This window comes from Myotis davidii, unplaced genomic scaffold (genome assembly GCF_000327345.1).
Source record: "Myotis davidii unplaced genomic scaffold, ASM32734v1 scaffold937, whole genome shotgun sequence".
Taxonomy (NCBI): domain Eukaryota; kingdom Metazoa; phylum Chordata; class Mammalia; order Chiroptera; family Vespertilionidae; genus Myotis; species Myotis davidii.
In genome coordinates, this window is record NW_006288252.1 from 404,509 (window position 1) to 418,600 (window position 14,092).

Genomic DNA, 14,092 nt, shown 5'->3' on the forward strand with positions numbered 1-14,092 from the left:
CTGGGGCAGGTGTAATAACAATAAACTGGGGGGGACGTGCATTTCCAACACACAGCACTCTTTTCTCCTCTTCGTGTGCAGCTGTTTTCTGATATTATTGTTCCATCATTTTAAACGATTCCAAGAAGAGCGAGGATGGGGTGGCCTTTCAGGAAGGGAATGTTGCTGCTTGTGGATTATTAAATTCAGGAATTTTCCTAAGGACCCATTCCAGGTCTAACCTGGCCCAGGCCCCAGATGGCTTTGAGGCCAGCCTGGGCTGGGGGCGGAGGGGCCGGCACCCTCCTGTCAGGGTGCTCACCCTGGGAGCGCGGGGCCCTTGGGGGCGCCGACCCGCTCACAGGAAGCGCTGTGTGTGCTTCCAGACAGCGAGAGGCGAGTCCCACTGCCTCCCGTGTCTCCACACCCGCCCCTCAGCGTCTCCAGAGCCTCCCCTCCACCTGGGCACAAACCCAGCCTGGGCCCTCCAGCCCGGTCAGGCACCAGGTGGCATCCTGGCTGGCACGTTCTCCGGGCCCAGCCATCCGCCGGCCTCCCTCGGTCTCCACACCCATGTGCGGGCCAGGCAGGAGCCGCCTGTGGACCCGGCTCTGCTCGGTCCCCTGACCCTGCACCTGGGGAGAGACAAGACCATCCCCCATCGGGCGTCTGGCCCGCCCCCGTCCCCCCAGGTCTGCGGCAGAATCACTGCGCGTCCTGCAGAGCGGGGTGTGTATCCCAGGCGCCCCTCAACCCCCGACACACTGGAGAGGCAGAGACCGCGCCAAACCGCCCGTCTGGGCTCGCTTCTTGGAATAACTCTTCCTGCCAGACACCCTCACTGCCAGACTCACTGGCCTGAACTGATGAGAGGAACAGGCAACGAGGGAGATAAATGGGGGATGATGAGGGCCCCCCGGGAACCGCGGTCGGGGCAAGCGCTGTCCCCGAGAGGACAGGTAACAGGCAGGACGCGCTGGGTAAGGGCACGGGACCACAGCCTTTCTACTGGGGGCCCCGGGGACCCCTGATCCCAGCCCTCTGCTGCCTCAGAGGGAAAACCCGTGCCCAAACCTTGCATGTGACCAGGGAGGCCCGCAGTCAGTAGCAGTGTGGGGTGTGGCCCGGACACTGGTCCCCGCTCCCGGCCAGAGAGACTGTCCAGCGTCCCGAGGGAGCCAGTCTCCTGCTGCCCAGGATGAGGGGCTACGGGGCGGGCGCGAGGCCCACTTGGCCTACGCCGTGGACTCGGCACAGCTGGCTCCGAGGGGCCCGTCGCTGACGTCTGTGTCCTGTTCCCCTAGGTCATCGGACTTCGGGACGACCTACACCAAGCTCGCCATCCAGCCTGGCTTCACCACCGTCATCGACAGCTTCTTCATCTGCCCCGCCAACAAGAGGAAGGTAGGTGCTCACTGCCACTCCATACAGCCTCCTGCTGGGGCCCTGGTCATCCGCACAACCTCCTGCTGGGCCCTGGCCACCACAGAGCTGGTCCTGCTGGGCCCTGGCCGCCCACACAGCCTCCTGCTGGGCCCTGGCCACCCACACGGCCGGTCCTGCTGGGCCCTGGCCACCACAGAGCTGGTCCTGCTGGGCCCTGGCCGCCCACCGCTCTGTCCGCCTCTCTCAGTGACGCCCACCCAGCTCCGCCTTCATCTATTTCACTGCGTGGGTTTTAAGTGACCAGCCAGCGGGGCCTTTGGGGAAGGCTCTGTGTGCCAGTCGGTGCCTTGATCTTCTCGGCCCAGGAGGCAGCCCCTGGACGAAGCAGCACGGAGGGTGGGCACTGCCAGGGCAGGAGGCGCTCTGCTGGTCGGAGTCCTCACAGGCAGGACATGCGCCCGCTCGGCTCAGGCTTCTCTGTTGATGTGTTTCGACGTGGCTTTGACTTTTCAGCCGAGCTTTGCATGTTTGTGGTCTGCGTGTGTCTCCCCGCTTGGCCGTCCACTGGCCGTGAGGAGGGCACGGTGTCGGCCAGGGCTGCCCCTCCCACCTGGCTCCTGAGGGGACCCTTGGGTAAATCCCGATGACGCCCTGGCCACCGGGGACCCACAGCAATGTGGGGCAGCTGTGGGGGGCCCAAGGGGTCCTGACTTCTGGGTGGGAACCCGGACCGCGCGCTTCCTCGCGGGAGGCCGGCCCGCGGCTCACAGGTGCCCTGACAGTATCTGCGAGAGGGCGGGCCCACAGGGGCCCCAGGGTCACTCTCCACACCAGCACCCAGCCACTCAGCCGGCGTGGGTCAGGCCCTACTGTGCGCAGGCTGCGTGCTGGCTGCTGGGAGAGAGGACCCTCCAATCTGTAGCCCTCCAGTGGGGGCGAAGCTCCTACTATGTGCCAGGATCCTGGCTGGGCACCGGGGAGCGTGGGTGAACTGGACAATTTTAACCTTCCAGAACCTTCAGGGTCTGCAGGAGCCCTGACACAAGCTCTCCCGCTGGGTTTTCGTGAGGAGAGAGCAGAGGGGCCCACGTCAGCCTACAGGGAGGCTTCCTCCCCGGCGAACCGGCTGGGAGAAGGGGGGCCCCTATTTGTGGGTCACCTGCGGCAGCGTGCCCGCGGCCCGCCTCCCTGTTGTCGGTAACGGATAGGCTTTGCAGGAAGATGCAAATATAATTAGGATTCCATTCAAGCAGCAATTACAGGCCAAGCAGCACTTTATAGCTTCTTAAGAGACCACTTTGCAGCCCGTCTCACAAAGCGAATTCCCGTTTATTTTTGTCTCGCGGCGTGTGATCAGAGCTCCGCGCCCTGGTGCCCGCGTAGGGTGTCCCCCCGGTGCCCAGAGCACGTGCCCCTGGCGCCTGCAGCACAGCCCGACATCCTGGGCCAGGCCCCAGCCTCCCTGCTGCCCGCGAGTCCCCCTGGGCGCTGGCCGAGCGCTCTCTGACTTGGCTGTGAGAACAGGAGGTGGGGAGAGCAGGCGCCACCGAGGGAGCTGGCCTGGCACAGGGCAGCTGTCAGGTGTCATGTCTTTAGTTAAAAATTCATGTGAATTTCCATTTTACTCCATGAAGGATCCGTGTTGGTTTGAATACTCATCTCTCTCTCTCATACACACACAGATTCTCACACACACACAAACTCACACACGCACTCACACACACTCGCACACACAGGCACACACACTGACACACACACGCACTCACACTCACATACTCACACACGCACTCACACACATACTCTCACACACACACTCATGCACGCACGCACACAGGCACACACACACTGACACACACGCACTCACACTCATACTCACACACACACACATCCACACACACTCGCGCGCACACACACACACACACACACACACACATCCACAGGGACACACATACACACACACACTCTACAAAGTCTTTGTGGAAGGACCCGGGACAATGCTCTTGCTTTAAGATGCAGGAGCCCAGCCCAGCCCCCGGCTCGGCCCCTCCGGCTGCCTCGCTCGGAAGTTCAGGGTCAGCACAGGTCTCCGTCGTCCACCTGGTTATTCGTTCCGCTCGCTCACCTGGACGTTTGCCTGCAGACCTCGCCTCCGAGCAGCTCAGTGTCCCCGAGCAACGTCTGCTTCACCCTGACAGGGGAGTCCGCCTCGGGGAGCCCTTTAAAGAAGGGGTCCTCAGGCCTATCTCCCCCTGGGAGAGCACAGGGTCCGCGTGTCCGAGCCGCGTGTCCTGCTGTCTGATGGGATGGGTGTGGTGGAGAGACCAGGGCTGGGAGGCCGAGGCCGAGGCTCCGGGGCCGCCTCCCATGTCTGCGTTACCTCCACCTCGCGGTGGGGGGCTGAGTAACGTCCCGCCCCCAGAGGCGTCCACATGCTAATCCCAGAACCTGCGAGTGTTAGTACTGCAAACGCCAGCAGGGACTGTGGAGATGGGGGAGCGGCCACGGGCCAGGGAATGGGGCGCCTCTGGAAGCTAGACAAGATTTTCCTGAGCTTCCGGAAGGAGCCAGCGGTGCCACTTGGATGTCAGCCCCGAAGGCTCACGTAGACTTCCGCTTCCAGAACTGCGAGATAGCTGGCGTCGTGTGACCACTGCGCCTGGCGGCTCGACACACAGCCACCGGGAACGAACACACGCTCAGAGCACGAGCGGTCACCTCCCTGGCCCTGCAGGGACTGTCTGGGCACTGCCAGTGGGGACAGAGACAGCCTCAAGGCTCCTAACCAGCGCCACCTCCCTCTGTCCCTTCTCCATAGGCCCTGAGGGTCTGTGGCCACAGGAGCTCCCACCTCCCTCTGTCCCTTCTCCATAGGCCCTGAGGGTCTGTGGCCACAGGAGCTCCCCCCTGAGAAGCGAAAACTGTAGGGCTGTCTGGCCGGTGTGGCTCAGGGGTTGAGCATCGACCTATGAACCGGGAGGTCACAGTTTGATCCCCAGTCAGGCACATGCCTGGGTTGCGAGCTCGAGCCCCGATGTGGGGCATGCAGGAGGCCGCCGATCAGTGGTCCTCTCTCATCATTGATGTTTCTGTCTCTCCCGCTCACTTCCTCTCTGAAGTCAATAAAAAATATTTATAGAAATAAAAACACAGCAGAGTTGGCTTCCCAATTAAAACCAAGTGATTGACATTCTTCAGGGAAGAGAACTCGGGGTCACCTGCCGGCCTCTCTGGGCACATGCACCCCCTCCCTCCCCAGCTGGAAGGATGCTTCATACACAGGACCCTCAGGCCTGAGCTCCGGGGCCACCCTCCAGCCCCCCCGGCACGCACCCTCTGCACCACCGCTAACAGGCCCTCCGAGCGCCCTGCCGGCACGAGTCTCACAGTCCGGGCAGGAGACAGACCAGAGAGCCGGTCCTGACACGGGGCGGGGCGTGCGTGCCTGGCCGGGAGGCGGCGGCCCTGAACGTGGTGGGAGGTGTGGATCCCGACTCCCTCACCCCAGACCTGTGCCCCCTCTTGGGCAGCGGCGACCTCGAGGCGATGACCTTGAGACGGCCGGAAGCTGACTTCGCATTGGCTGACTCTTGTTATTTAGAAGAATGATGGGCGCCTCCCGGGCTGGGTCCTGGTTTGTGAAACGACACCGCGATTAGGAATAGGAATACGCTGTGACACACAAATAATCCCGCGTGTAATTAGCCGGGCGAGAGAGGTAATTACACGGCGATGGTGCTCTGACTGGCAGGGCTGCTGCGCCTCGGGCAGGGGTGTCAGATGGGCCGCAGCGCAGTGAGCAAGCTCCATGCGGCCATAGTACACACCTAAGGACACGGGGGACAGGAACCCTGTTCGTCCTGTGATGGAAGCACAATTAAGTAGTTGTCGCCTCACCTAGATTAGCCATTCCCTATCCTCCGTGGTGTGGGTGGCAGGAGGAAGGTGAGGAGAGGAGAAGCGGTGATGCCAGCTCCTGAGAGAAGGAAGGAGAGGGAGGGAGTAGGGGGGCGGGGGCAGCAGTAAGAACACGCATAAGACGGTGGAAATTTTGGAGACGGGCTGGGGGCATCCCGGGAGCGAGAGAACAGAATGGCCCCGGGAGAGATGGATCCGTGATGGGGAGGACGAACTTGGACGCCCTCAGGACTGAAGGGCTCTAGACAAAAGGATGATGACAAGAGGGGAGGGCCAGGCAGGAAGCAGCGAGGGCCGCCTGAACCAGGCAGGGCGCAGGCGGTGGCCCCCGAGAGCCGCCCAGGGCGGGGGAGCGGGCGCGTCTGGGGAGAAGCCTCCTGAAGCCTGTGTCGCATCCCGACCGGGCTCTTTAACGAGGAGGGAAGAGGGACATAGCGATAAAGAACAAAGACCAGGCCTCCAGGGACTGTTGTCAGTGTGAGTGACTGGGACCCGCGCTGCTAAGAGGAGACGAAGCGGGAGACGTTTGTGTGACCTCGTGGAAGGACGGGCTCTGCACGGGACGAGGTGACGTTCTGCTGAGCAGGGGCCGGAACTGTCGCCCACCCACGCCTGGGATGCCGAGGGCACTGCCCCTGACGGGCAGGGGCGCAGGCGCTAAGTCAGGTGCCACGTGGAAACCTGAGGCTGCAGAGCCCCGAGGAAGGAGACCTCTCAGAGGAGCACTGAGCAGCCGGGGCAGGAGCCGGGCAAAGGCGTGGCGGCCTGAACTGTCCCAGTGTGAGGGCCGTGTGGGCACAGGGGCTTGGGGCTTGGGCCGCCATGAGGCTGAGGCTCTGGTGAGAATGCACAGCCATCCTAGCGGCCACTGGCCTGGGATCCACTGGCGCCTGGGATCCACTGGCCGCCTGGGATCTGCTGGCCGTCTGGGATCCACTGGCCACCCGGGATCCACTGGCCACCCAGGATCCGCTGGTCGCCCGGGATCTGCTGGCTGCCCGGGATCCGCAGGCACCTGGGATCCACTGGCTATCTGGGATCCGCTGGCCGCCTGGGATCCACTGGTCGCCCGGGATCCGCTGGCCATCTGGGATCTACTGGCCGCCTGGGATCCACTGGCTGCCCGGGATCCGCTGGCCGGGATCCGCCACTCAGGCTGGCAGCGCACAGGACCGTGGGAAGAGCATGGTCCTGCCTGCATCCTGTTCAGGCCTCTTCCGGAAGCCGGCGTTCAGATCTCAAATCCGCATGTGACCTGCAAGGACCCCTTGGGGTAAACGTGCGCTGTGTGAGGGTGATGGTGGTCGCACGAGACAGATCATCCCAGCACGCCGGCTGTGTGTGCCTCGCTGTTACACTCTCTTGTTTTAATGGCCGCTTTCCAAAGGGCGGTTAGCTGCCCTCCCTCCGAATGGTCCGAAATGACAGAGCGCGGTATTCTGGTGGCGCTCTCTACCAGGGCCGTTTCCAAAGACACGCAGCCACGACCCTCTACCCGCGGTGCCCGGAGGGAACCCGCGGGCACCCCACCACCTGTGCGGAGAGTGAGCGGAGGATGTGAAACTGCCAGTCTCTCCACCCACCAACACCAACGGGGAGCGGGGAGCCCCATTTCTCCACTCCCCCTGCAGCCTTCAGTGTCGGAGAAGGAGCGGAGCGGACGGAGCGCGCAGACGCCGCCCACGCTCACTCCCCTGGGGAAGTGGCACGAATGAAGCCAGCCTCCTGCCACCCTGGGGGCCGGAGGAGTGTGCCCATCGCCTGAGAGCATAGCTTTAAAAGTCGCTTGAGCCCTGGCTGGGTAGCTCAGTTGGTTGGAGCATCATCCCAAAAGGTTGCAGGTTCGATTCCTGGTCAGGGCACATACCTAGGTTGTGGGTTTAATTCCCTGTAGGGACATAGGGGAGGCAGCCGATAGATGTTCCTCACAGTAGTGTTCCTTTCTCTCTCTCTCTTCCTTCTTCTCGCTCTAAAATCAATAAAAACGTCTCCTCAGGTGAGGATTACATAAATAAATAAGCAACCAAATAAGTAATAAATTAGTAAAAAGCAAAGTCACTCCAGGTGAGGGCCATGGGAGTCTAAGTGGCGCTTGAGGTGAACTCTGAAGGTAGGAGCCACGTGGGTATAAAGGTGCGAAGGCCCTGAGGCTGAGGCCTGGAGAAAGGCCCGCATGGCGGCTGGAAGCTGGGGCAGAGCCTCTGGGGAAACTGCTCAGAGGGAGTAGCTGAGAAAGGTAATAGCACAGTGTTGCCCACCAGTAACAGTGTTTCTGAAGTGGCTTAGGGCCCTGGAAGCAGGCTGTATGTCACACACTAACATCTTAACAGCCGTTGGCTCCTAAGAGAGAGACTCATGCGAAGACCAAGACCCAGGCCTGGGTGGTGGACACTGTGTACTAAGTCTGGGGTTCACAAGAAGAGGGTGTAGAGAAGTTCAAGAACATGTAGTCATGCAGCTAGGCTCCAGGATCTGCGTCCATCCATCATCCATCCACCCACCCACCCATCCATCATCCATCCATTCATCCACCGACCCACCTATGCATCATCCATTCACTTATCCACCCACCTATCCATCATCTATCAACCATCTAGCCACTCATTCACCCATTCATCCACCTACCCACCCATCCATCATCCATCCATTCATCCACCTACCCACCTATGCATCATCCATTCACTTATCCACCCACCTATCCATCATCTATCAACCATCTAGCCACTCATTCACCCATTCATCCACCTACCCACCCATCCATCATCCATCAACCATCTATCCCCTCATTCACCCATCCATCCCCCTACCCACCCATCCATCATCCATCCATTCATCCACCTACCCACCCATCCATCATCCATCCAGACACCCACCCACCTACCCACCTATCCATCATCCACCCACTCATCCACCCACCTACCATCATTGATCAACCATCTATCCACTCATTCACCCACTCATCCACCTACACACCTATCATCCATCCATAAATCCACCTACCCACCCATCCATCATTCACCCACTCATCTACCCAGCCATCCATCATCCAACCACTCATCCACCTACCCATCCATCCATCCATCCATCATCTATCCATCCATTCATCCACCTACCCATCCACCTATCCTTCCATCCCTCCATCCCTCCACCCATCCAATCATCTTCCCTCCCTTCCCCCCCTCCCTCCTTCTCTCCCTTCCTTCCTTCCCTTTACCCCTTCACCTGTGCCAGGCATTCTGCTCAGTGGGGAGACGTGTGCCAACATCACATGCAGGAGGGCAGTTGTCCCAATGCAGAGGCCTCTTGTGGGGGCACAGAGAGGGGGCAGTGGAACCTGCCTTGTCTGGAGGGGAAAGGGGGTGGGTGAGAGGCTCCCAGAAAAGGGACAGCCATCAGGATTGTGAAGAATCGGCAGGAGACTGAAGAGGAAAAGGCGCTGGGACCGTGGAGGAACGTGAGGTGGGAAGGCCCAGCCTGGGTCTGGCTCCCTGTGGTGGGCGGGGTGGGGCGGGCAGGGGTGACCTTAGCTTATCGATTACCGTAAATAACCTGGTGCTGCTACACGCTGGCAGGGACTTGCAGTTGTCTGTATATTAAACCCTTGTGCATCCTTACAGTCACCGAATTCACTCGCTCAGTCCACCCAATCAACCCACCGATCGATCATTCTTCACAGCAGGTGCCTGTGGTCCTTTCGTCCCCCTCCTCTTTCAGGGATCCCAGGTTCATCGCCGTGGCAAGGGTGGGGTGGGGGTGCAGCTTGCGCCTCTGACCTCGGTGACGTCATCTGTCGGCTGGGTTGGGGGAGCCACCGGCTGACGTAGAGGTGAGGACGGGCGCGCAGGCTCTGGGCCACAGGCTGTGGCGCTGCAGGGTCTCCCGTGGTGACACTGGGAGGTGAGGTGGACGGAGATGAGCACCGAGCGCGGAGGCTGGGAATGGGGAGAACTCTGGGCTGGGCTGTTGTCCTGGGGTAACATTTGTTCACCGGCGCGTGTTGCCTGCGCGTTTCCTGTGTCGAGCGCCTTTGCGAAGGGCCGTCCTCCGGAGTCTGAGCCGCCCGAGCGCCTCGCTTTGCAGCGGCTCTGGGAGCCCCGCGGGTGGCCGGGCCTCTCAGGAGCTGGAGCTGAGACGGGGCCGGGCAGTGCCTTCCCTGCCCAGGACTGTCCCCGGGAGCAGGGGGCCGCCGCGCCATGAGCAGCAGCTCCCGTCAGCCACCTTCCCGGTGCTTTGCGTTCCTTAGCGCATTTCTCAGCCAACGCCTGTTTTGCAGATGAGGAGAGTGAGGCTCAGAGGCGGGGACACACCGACAGACACAGAGAAGAGGGAGCTGGTCCCGCAGATGGGACGCTATTCCTTCCCGCGTCTTTGCTCTGTGGGGGGTCTCTGGGGCGCTCTGCCTGCGACCCTCACCCTCCCAGGCCGGGCTCCCTCCACCCGGAAGGAGCTATCCCCTCACCCCTGGGAACTCCGCTCTGCCCTCAGGGCCCAGCCTGTGCCCCTCCCCCCCGAGGGCTGTGGTCCCTGCGCCCACCAGGGTCCGGCCACCCCGGCTCCCTGTACAGGGGCCCCCCTGCAGCCCATGAGCTCGGCACAGACTCGCAGGTCTGCCTCTGGCCCAGGAGCAGCCCCGCCTCTGGGAAGCTGCATTGAGTGGATGGCCTGGTGGACACCCCGGGCCACTCTGGGGACCAGCAGTGACATGGGCACCTTGACAGGGGCAGGCGGAGGGCAGGGCCCGCCCAGAGGATGCCAGAGCCCTGGCAGCTGGGGAGTCACGCGGGGCTTCGTGGAGGCCGGGCCCCGAGCACCGGGACGGGCGCCCTGGGACAGGCAGGGCCCGAGGACCACCCAGGGAGGTCGGCTGGCCGGTCACCACCCGCAGGGATGCTCCAACTGCCTGAGCAGTGGCGCTGGCGGGGCTGAGGGGCCAGCGGGGGGCACAGGACCAGGGGCCTGGGTCCAAGCCGGCTGTGGGATCTCAACAGGTCTCCAGCCCTCCCCGTGCCTCAGTTTCCTCATCTGTAACATGAGAGGGACAGTCATGCTCTCTCCCCGGTGGTGTCCTGTGAATGAGCGGCCCCACAGGGCACAGCCCCGCGGACAGACCCACCGACCACCCACCAAACCCGCCGGCGTCATCGGCGTCACCGGGGAGGCCTGTGCGGAAGCCATGGCGGGAATGCGGGGACACGGGAGGGGCCCACAAGCGCCCTCATGCTTGCAGCGTCTAAGTGCAGGAACATGCAGCTGCTGAGCCCCGAAGCGCCTCTAATTGCCTTCATCGTCTGTTTGCTGTTTCACTGGTGTCTGTCCGCGTGGCCGGGTCTGGAGCTCCCAGTCTCCATTCACGGTACGTACACGGAGCCGTGAGGAGCGCACCGTGTGGGGGTGGGGAGGGGCGAAGGAGCGGACGGCCATCGGCCAGGCTGGGCCTCCTCTCCCGGTGGCCTGGCGCGGTGACACCTTCTCCCGCCGTAAGAGGCGATTACGGTGCTTGTGCCCTGAGCTGCAGGGAGGAGCAGACCGGAGAACGCACGGGCGGGATCTGAGATGGTGCCGGCACCTAGTTCAACCCAGGAAGTGGCAGCCTCTTCCTGCCCCCACCTGGCATGGCCTGGCTGCCCACACTCCACCCCCGAAGTGCTCGGCTGCCATCTGCTCACGGCTCCCGCAAGCGCTGCAGAGGGAGAGAGCGCGTGGCGTTTCATTCCGCTCTGGGTGTCTGTCCTTTTGCGGTTGTGCAATGAGCCCCATTAACACCGCGCTAACCCCTGGGCGTTAGACACTGTTCCCTCTCGACAGGCTGGCGTGGCCCAGCGCAGCTTCCACAGCGAGGGAAACGGGCGTGTGCCCCGCGTGTGGACGTGGCCTTCTAGCCGTGCCCTGGCCGGGCGGGCCGTGGCTGCAGACCTGGCCTTGGGTCTCTGCCCTTGGACGGTCCAGCTGGGGTCGCTGTTGGGCGGGTCACATGCCGAACCGTTGGCCTGCTCCTCTGGGCGCCTCGAGGGTGAGCAGAGGTGACACATAGAATCGCTCGGTGACTGTTGGAATGAGTGTTGCAAATATTGTGTCTCAGAAAGAAGAGGCAAATGGTTGCACTAATGACAAGAAAATGCCCCAAACTGCTGGCCGTGGTCTGGCTCCTGCTGCTGCTGGACGGGGCTGGCGGCCCCAGCAGCTCCGTGTCCCTGCTCCTGACCCCGGGCCGACCTTCGCAGTGGCCGCTCGCTGCCTCTGCGGGACCTGGCGCCTGGCAGCCCTTTGAGATGAATTCCCTTGGCTGCTACTCCCGTGTCACCGTGTCACTGTGATGGCGTATTCATTAGCTGTCGCCAGCTTGGCTGTGTGCTCGAGGGCGGGGCGGGCAGAGCTGCCGACATCTCCAGATTCTGCGGGGACTCCGCTGGCGTAGGTCGCATTTGTTTGCCTGACAGGATCGATGGGACATGATTTGAAATAAATCGCATCTGGGCCGGCCCCGCGACAGGAGCTTCCAGCCGCCTCCCAGGCTGATGGGGAGGGAGAGGCGTGCCCTGCCCTTGGGCTAAAGGATGTGGGCTGTTCTTCATCAGGCAGGGGTGAGGCTGGTGGTGGAGATGACAGTGTGGTCAGTGCTGGTGATGCTGTGACAAAGACAGTGAAGATGAGGGATGGGGATGAGGACAGGGATGATGGTGGTGATGACGCTGGTGAAGATAATGAAGATGAGGGATGATGATGCTGGTGGTGATGGTGATGGTGGTGGTGATGGTGATGGGGATGGGGATGGAGATGGGGATGTGATAATATGATGGTGAGGAGAAGGCAGGCATGGGCCTCGCCCGCAGTTACTTACTGAGCCTCCCCTGCCTGCCACCAATGCTCCTGTCTTTACCACCATTTTACTAGTGAGGGAACCAACCAGCAGAGGTTACACAGCCGGTCAGAGCTGGAGAAAGTCACACCTGCTGCCGCGGCAGACAGACCCCCACATCTTAGACCTTCAACCAGGACAAGACGCCCATGTGTCAGCCATTCCACCAGGACAGACGCCCACGTCTCCGCTGTTCAACGCAGGCCAGGGTCACCCTCCCCAGGAAAGTGCAAGGCCCGTGGTGGCCCCTGGTCTCAGAGGAGGCCTGGGCTCCCTGTCTCCTCAGCAGGCAAGCCAGGCGCCCTCCGCTCTCAGACAGTGGCCTCAGGCTGGTCATACTCCCCCCTGCCCCAAGGGATGCTGGGGAGGGTAGGGGCAGGCGGGTGTTGGGTGAGCGCTGACTTGCCTGGCCACCAGCTAGGAAGTCCCTGAGCTGAGGTCTGGACACCGCCTGCTGGCTCCACACCCACAGCCGTGGTGCAGGGGAATGTCGTAGGCTTTTACATGTTGCAGCGGGGCTTGATTTCACAAAGCGGTAAAGGTAGCGCGAGTTCCCCACTCCACCGTTTCCCGTTGTGCATCTTCCACTCACAGGGGCGCTGGCCACACGTCAGCAGCCACCTGCTGCGTCATTACCTAAGCTCTCCGGTGCTGCTAATGTCTGCGTCCCGTTCTGGGATCCCACCCTCGACACCACGTCCATTTCACCATCCCGCCTCCTTGGGCCGGTCCAGAGGGACAGTGCCTCAGACCCTGCTGGCTTAGGAGACCTCGACCTTTAAGCGTCCCTGTCATGTATCCTATATAATCAAAGGCTAATATGCAAATCAACCCAACAGCGGAACAACCAGTCGCTATGACATGCACTGACCACCAGGGGGCAGTCGCTCAACACAGGAGCTGCCCCTTGGTGGTCAGTGCACTCCTACAGGGGGAGCACCACTCAGCCAGAAGCTGGGCTCGTGGCTGGCGAGCACAGTGACGGTGGCGGGAGCCTCTCCCCAAGGCAGCGCTAAGGAGCAGCGAGCCCAGCTTCTGGCTGAGCGGCACTCCCATAGGGAGCTCCTGTGGGGAGCGGGCCTAAGCCGGCAGGCGGACATCCTGAAAGGGCGCAAGCTGGGCTTAGGGACTGCCCCACACCCGGCTGTGCACGAATGTCGTGCACCGGGCCTCTAGATTTTCATAAGGTCCCTCAGTTAGGATTTGCCTGGTGTTTCCCTGGAGCTAGACTTGGACTCCGGGTGTTTGGGAGAAAGACCATGGGGGTCAAGTGCCCTTCCCATGACATTGCATCAAGGTTACATCCCATCAACATGACCCAGAACTGCTGGTGTTGACCTTGAGCTGCTGGTGTTGACCTTGAGCACCTGGCGGAGGCAGTGTGATCAGGTTTCTCCCCTGCCCTGTGCCTCTTTGTTATTTCTCCCTCTTTTCCTCTCCCTTCTCGTACTGTCATCTCTGGAAGAAAGTCCCCATGGGCAGTCCTCGCCTAAGTGAGTGGGGTGGGGGTGCCCCCTCCCCGAGGGCTGCATACATGAGTTAGAGCTCTCCTTCACAAGTCGCCGGGCCTTCTCCCCGGGCATTTATTATGCAGCCTTTGCTCCCATGAGATGGACTCCTGAATATTTCGTCCTCTGGGCTGTAGCCAGTTCTCCCGTATTGACTTGACTGCTCAGACTGCGCCCGCCCGGCCGCGGGGAGCGCTCGGGACTCCGTGTCCCTTTGCCATGCCCGTCACTGGGATGTTTTAGCACTTCCTTGCTCCCTGCGCGACGAGACGCTGCCCGCCCACCTTGTGGATGTGCTGCCCCCGTTCCAGATAAAGCCACTTCCCCAAGGAGCCCTGGTTCCTTTATTGAACAACATTGGAAACCAAGACCAGCGTGCGGGGCGGCCCCACCGCTGTCCTCGCCACGCGAGCCCTCCCTCCCCCCTGGGCCGCAGTGTCTTGTCCCC

At 61.9% G+C, this 14,092-nt stretch overlaps 1 protein-coding gene across 1 annotated transcript in view; it reads left to right on the forward strand.

Moving 5' to 3' along the window:
- The window catches only part of SORCS2 (sortilin related VPS10 domain containing receptor 2), a 145,861-nt gene that overhangs the window by 68,497 nt on the left and 63,272 nt on the right, over positions 1-14,092 (forward strand). Inside the window, exon 4 of the mRNA XM_015561558.1 lies at positions 1,284-1,383. Within this exon, the coding sequence (XP_015417044.1) occupies positions 1,284-1,383 (100 nt within the window). The remainder of the gene's footprint in view (positions 1-1,283; positions 1,384-14,092) is intronic.